At 43.4% G+C, this 5,205-nt stretch overlaps 1 protein-coding gene across 1 annotated transcript; it reads left to right on the plus strand.

Moving 5' to 3' along the window:
• The first annotated feature begins 704 nt into the window (after nt 1–704).
• Nucleotides 705–4,517, plus strand: LOC127921411 (sphingosine 1-phosphate receptor 1-like). Its single transcript, XM_052505108.1, is given in 4 exon segments — nt 705–854; nt 2,420–3,052; nt 3,239–3,472; nt 3,475–4,517. Coding segments are annotated over 3 exon segments (1,233 nt in total). The 5' UTR covers nt 705–854; nt 2,420–2,745; the 3' UTR covers nt 4,167–4,517.
• Nucleotides 4,518–5,205: the final 688 nt, after the last annotated feature.

Genomic DNA, 5,205 nt, shown 5'->3' on the forward strand with positions numbered 1-5,205 from the left:
GGTTGTCGGCACTCTCAGTGTTAACAGACCTGGTTCAATTGTAGCCATGTTCTGTTCCAACAGACCTGGTTCAATCTGTAGCCATGTTCTGTTCCAACAGAGATGGTTCAATCTAGCCATGTTCTGTTCTGTTCTGTTCCAACAGAGATGGTTCAATCTGTAGCCAATGCCTGGAGCGGTTTGGCAGGTGACACATAGCAGGTCTGAGCATGTTACTAGAATTACTGACAATCTCTGGAGTTAGGCTAGTCTATAACAGTACATAAACATTGCATTTATTTACACTTCCAGATGATAACTATCTACGATAATCAAGCCAGAGAGATACAACTGTTTCATGTGTTCTGTCTCCCATGAAACAAGCACCATAATAAATAATCAAATGAGTACTAGACTATAGAATCCAGCCATATGTTCTGTGGGTAAATTCTATGAATTATATTTCTATGGCCCCAAAACATTCAAGGAACCACAATACCACAAATCTTCGACAATATGCTTTTCTCTTGCCTCCTCACTTTTCCCTGCGTGTACTGCTTGTCCCTGTATTTTAAAAGTTTAATTGAGTCCCAAACCATCAATGGTTAATGTGTAGAGAGAGAGAGAGAAGAGAGAAAGAGAGGAGAGGGAGAGAGAGAAGAGAGAGAGAGAAGAGAGAGAGAGGAGAGAGAGAGAGAGAAAGAGAGGGAAGAGAGAGAGAGCGAGAGCGAGAGAGATTGGGCGAAGACCAACCCCCCCTGGATGTTTCAGTTAGGTTCTGCTGCTCCGGTGTCTTGCTTGTCAGTTCTCTCTTGTGCGGTGGTTAGTGGATTCTCTTCAACGCATTGATAAGATCTCTACAAATAATATTCAAGGTAGGTTTATTTCTGTATGCAATGTCGCAGTGCTAGTCTATGTTAATAGAATGCGTTTGACCAATTACGCGGTCATTGGATGCGTTGCTTTTACGCGCTGTGAATTTCGTCTTACTTTATATCTGTTGTAAAAGATAAGGGTGTCTGCAGTGTGCTGAATCTCTTCTCAGAACATGTTTGAATTCGGTTGAATCCAATTTCACTTTCTATTTATGATATTTCGTTTGACATGTATGTAGCCTGTTGTGTGGAATGCACAAGCCGTTAACTTATTTTTGGTCTGTGGACCGTGGGAACTTTACAGACCATGCCCATCGCAATGAGACGTTATTGGGGTAATCAGCGTACGGCAATTAGGCTGAATTTAGACAGGCAGTCTTTTGACCAATTAGATCAGTTCTGATAAAGATATGATGTGATCGGGGTAATTACCGGTCAATGGGCTGAATTGGAAATGTAGGCATATGAGCACAAGACGTTGAAAAAACGTCTGAACCAATTTTGCTTAGTGAGATGTGATTCCATGGCAATGTGCAGTGAGATACAACGGTCACTATATCATATTTTTAAGAACAGTTAGACTTCTCTATATGTATCCTATTGTATCCAGGCTATATTGTGTAATTTGTGTTGCCTATGCATTGTTTAGTTGTTTGTTTGAAACATATACATCCTATTAAATTGAGTATTCTAATTCCTAGCAATTCTATAGTTTGAACCTTGAAATGTCAAATCTGTTGCCCTAATTTCATTGGCTACAGATTAGATTCGAGTTAACGTTTCCAGACAAGGCCATTTTTTAAATCTTACCATATGACTCAAGGCAAGAAAAAAAAATCCATTCTCAAAACACAAGACTCAAAGGAATGCGACCCGGTTGACACTTAATGGTTTTCTTACATAAACATTATCTGATCAAAGACATTCTCCACTCTGGTTTCGATTTCTTTTGACAAGACATTATTTATGAAAGTATATGCATTCCAGATTACATTCCATACATTTTACATTGATTTCCTTCTGGAAACTTGAGCAACTCAAATTTACTCCAACCTACTGACATTTCACCCCGACTGTGCTATGACGAAGCTGGCAGGTGAAAGTGTCCGCGTGTGCCAACTTTACAGACGCACTGTTATGACGCTGAATGTCTAACATCGTTAACGTGATTAACTCTCTCTTTAAACATAATTAAGGTAGTTAAGGAAGAGCTTGAAACATTTCACATGGCCTCTTTAGGTACTCGCTAACTCAGACAAAACCTTTACCCCAAGTGGTCACTATGTGTTTTAAACTAAGCGCATGTGTCGCTATCTCAATGTCGCCTCTGCTCCACTTCCCATAAACCCAATGTTTTAATAAAAAATGAATCTCTATAGCAAACGTTTTAGGGCAACGAATTAAAGATTGCCTTCAATAGGCTCATTTAATTAAAATTAAAATGTAGATAAATGTTTTAGTTATTTTTTTTAATGTGTTTGTTTATTTGTTTTTCATTATGTGTTTGTAATTAGTCATACTGTACTGTTCTCACCCTAATGTCCTCTGTATTATTTAATTCACAGGAGTTGGACAATAAGCGGCTCAGTCAAGACTCCTTCAAACAGAGCACATGAGCACCCCTGGTGGCATTGACAAGCATAACGCCTGTGATCAGAGACGTGGGGAAAGAGAACCACGACCTGACTCAGCTGCAACTAACATCTTCTTGTCTATTGGATTATAGTTCTGTCATTGTATGGAGCGAAACTCACAGAGAGCCCCCATACCAACTGGTATTGATCGGTAACTGAAGCATGACAAGTTAAACTATGCATTAATTAATACCTAGAATAAGGTATTAAAAAGTCAACCAAAGAGTTCACTAAAGAAGACAACAAACTACAGAAACATGGAGATGGAAGCCTCCCGTGCTGCTTACGCTGGGGCCTTCCCCACTGAATCTATAGGCTCTCTACCCACCAACACCTCCTCTCCAAGCCTGCTCCAATTCTTCTGGGATTACCAGAACAATGATGTCATTGTGACGCACTACAACTACACAGGCAAGCTCCACACAGACCGGTATCGTGAAGGGTTAAAACCTGAAGCCATAGCCTTCCTGGTAGTGTGTCTTCTTATCGTCCTGGAGAATGCTGTGGTTCTAATAGCCATCTGGACCAATAAGAAGTTCCACCTGCCCATGTACTATCTCCTAGGTAACCGTTGTTGTTTTTGTCCTACATCCACCCCCCTTTCTTCAGAGGACAACTTGACTATACTATATTGACTATACTTGACTATACGTTATATAACTTTATATAATTTTTAAATGTTATGTTACAATACAATTTTAAACAATCCACCATATGCAATTCCATTAATTTTCTATATTTTCTTCCTAGGTAACCTGACTCTGTCAGACCTCCTGGCCGGTGTCACCTACATGGCCAATATCATCATGTCTGGTCCTAATACACTGAGACTAACTCCAATACTCTGGTTTCTGAGGGAAGGAGGCGTCTTTATCACATTAGCCGCCTCCGTTATCAGCCTATTGGCCATCGCGATAGAACGCCACGTTACCATGGTGACAATGAAACCATACCACGGGGCAAAGAAGGGTCGGCTGCTGGCTCTGATCGGGGGAGCTGGGCGTTAGCAGGGCTGCTGGGGGTGCTCCCCGTCCTGGGCTGGAACTGTATGGGTCGCCTGGACCGCTGTTCCACGGTTCTCCCGCTCTACGCCAAGTCTTACATCCTGTGCTGCGTGTCCGTGTTCAGCGGCGTGCTCCTCGCCATCGTCGTTCTCTACGCCCGTGTCTTCCGTATCGTGCGCACTAACACCCAGCGCCAACGCCTCGGAGGAGCAAAGGGAAGCCTTCGCAAAGGCCTCGCCAGGAAATCCCAGAAGTACATGGCGCTCCTCAAGACAGTCACTATTGTACTTGGCGTCTTCATCGCTTGTTGGTTGCCACTCTTCCTCCTCCTCGGCCTAGACTCATTCTGCCCTGCCCGCCGCTGCCGACTGCTCCTCAAGGCGGACTACTTCCTGGGTGTTGCCATGGTGAACTCGCTCCTCAACCCCATAATATACACCCTGACCAGCAAAGACATGCGTCGCGCTATTTTAAAACTGCTCTGCCGCCCGTGTCTCATGACCAAGGACGGGCAGGTGAAGAGGATGGGGGTGCCGTTCCTGGAGTGTAGCTTCAGTAAGACGGAGGTGGCATCGAAGAAGCTGGAAGGCCTGGAGACGACGATCTCCTCTGGGAACATCGTCACGGCTCAGTCACCCATAAAGACTCTCTACCCCAAGCTCTTCAAGGTCTAAAGAGCCTAATGTGGATAGCTCTGTGATGGACAGGGAACTAACTCCCTATAGAAGATGGACAACATAAGTGCTCCATATGGCCTCCTGAAAAGACAGACCTGAAGGACCCTTTGGGCAGCTCTGTGTTTAAGAGAGTAAACCATAGAATTAGGGGCTTTGTCCCTTCCAGTAATTGTATTTCTATGGAGTGAACTTCATATTGAAGTGGTGGACAACAGGAGTGCTCAATATGGCCACCTGAAAACGGCATCACTTCCTGTTTGGCAATTCAACTCCAATGGCCTCCGGCCGACTAGCCTACATCTATAGCTCTCTTCTGGCCAATGAACTAAGCCTAAGAGCAAACCCTGAAAAAGAAGAGGAATGATCTATGATTGCGAAGAGATATAGCTACAGGTAAGTTTTTGATGAGAGCATCAAGTTCAGACATATCTCTCTTCAGCAAGTCTGTAGTGGTGCACTTGCAGCAATATCACCACATCAAAAGACTGATGTTGTAAGAATGATGACTAAACATCAAGCCAGGTGGAAGAAATTAAAATGTGAATTAAGCAACTCTTCTGGTACTCACAAAAACCTTCCAGAACTGATTTGCACTAAGTTAACTCTGCATTGAGAGAGCATTGAAAGCCATGGATTAAGATTGGACATTCTGTTCTAGAACTAAGACTGTAAACTGGACATTCCAACCATGTTGAGTTGTTGTGGCGAGTGCGGCTCGGTTTACTTCACCCAACGTTTTCTATGTTGTTGTTGTTGTTGTTGTTTGAAATACCTTAAAGGCGCAATATGTACATAATAATGTGCCTGTGGACACCTGGACTTACGTGGCTCGGTCCATGTTGTGCCTGCCTGTGTCCCAAATGGCACCCTATTCCCTATACAGTGCACTACTTTTGACATTTGGGATACACTCCGAGACGCCGGTTGTGATAACCCCATACAGCTACACAGTGTGCCCAAACAGAAGCCTATACAGGAAGTGGATGCTGTGTTGTTCACCCACCAGTTGCTCTTTGAAACACAAACACACAATGGA

Source organism: Oncorhynchus keta, unplaced genomic scaffold (assembly GCF_023373465.1).
Source record: "Oncorhynchus keta strain PuntledgeMale-10-30-2019 unplaced genomic scaffold, Oket_V2 Un_contig_22448_pilon_pilon, whole genome shotgun sequence".
In the NCBI taxonomy this organism is placed as follows: domain Eukaryota; kingdom Metazoa; phylum Chordata; class Actinopteri; order Salmoniformes; family Salmonidae; genus Oncorhynchus; species Oncorhynchus keta.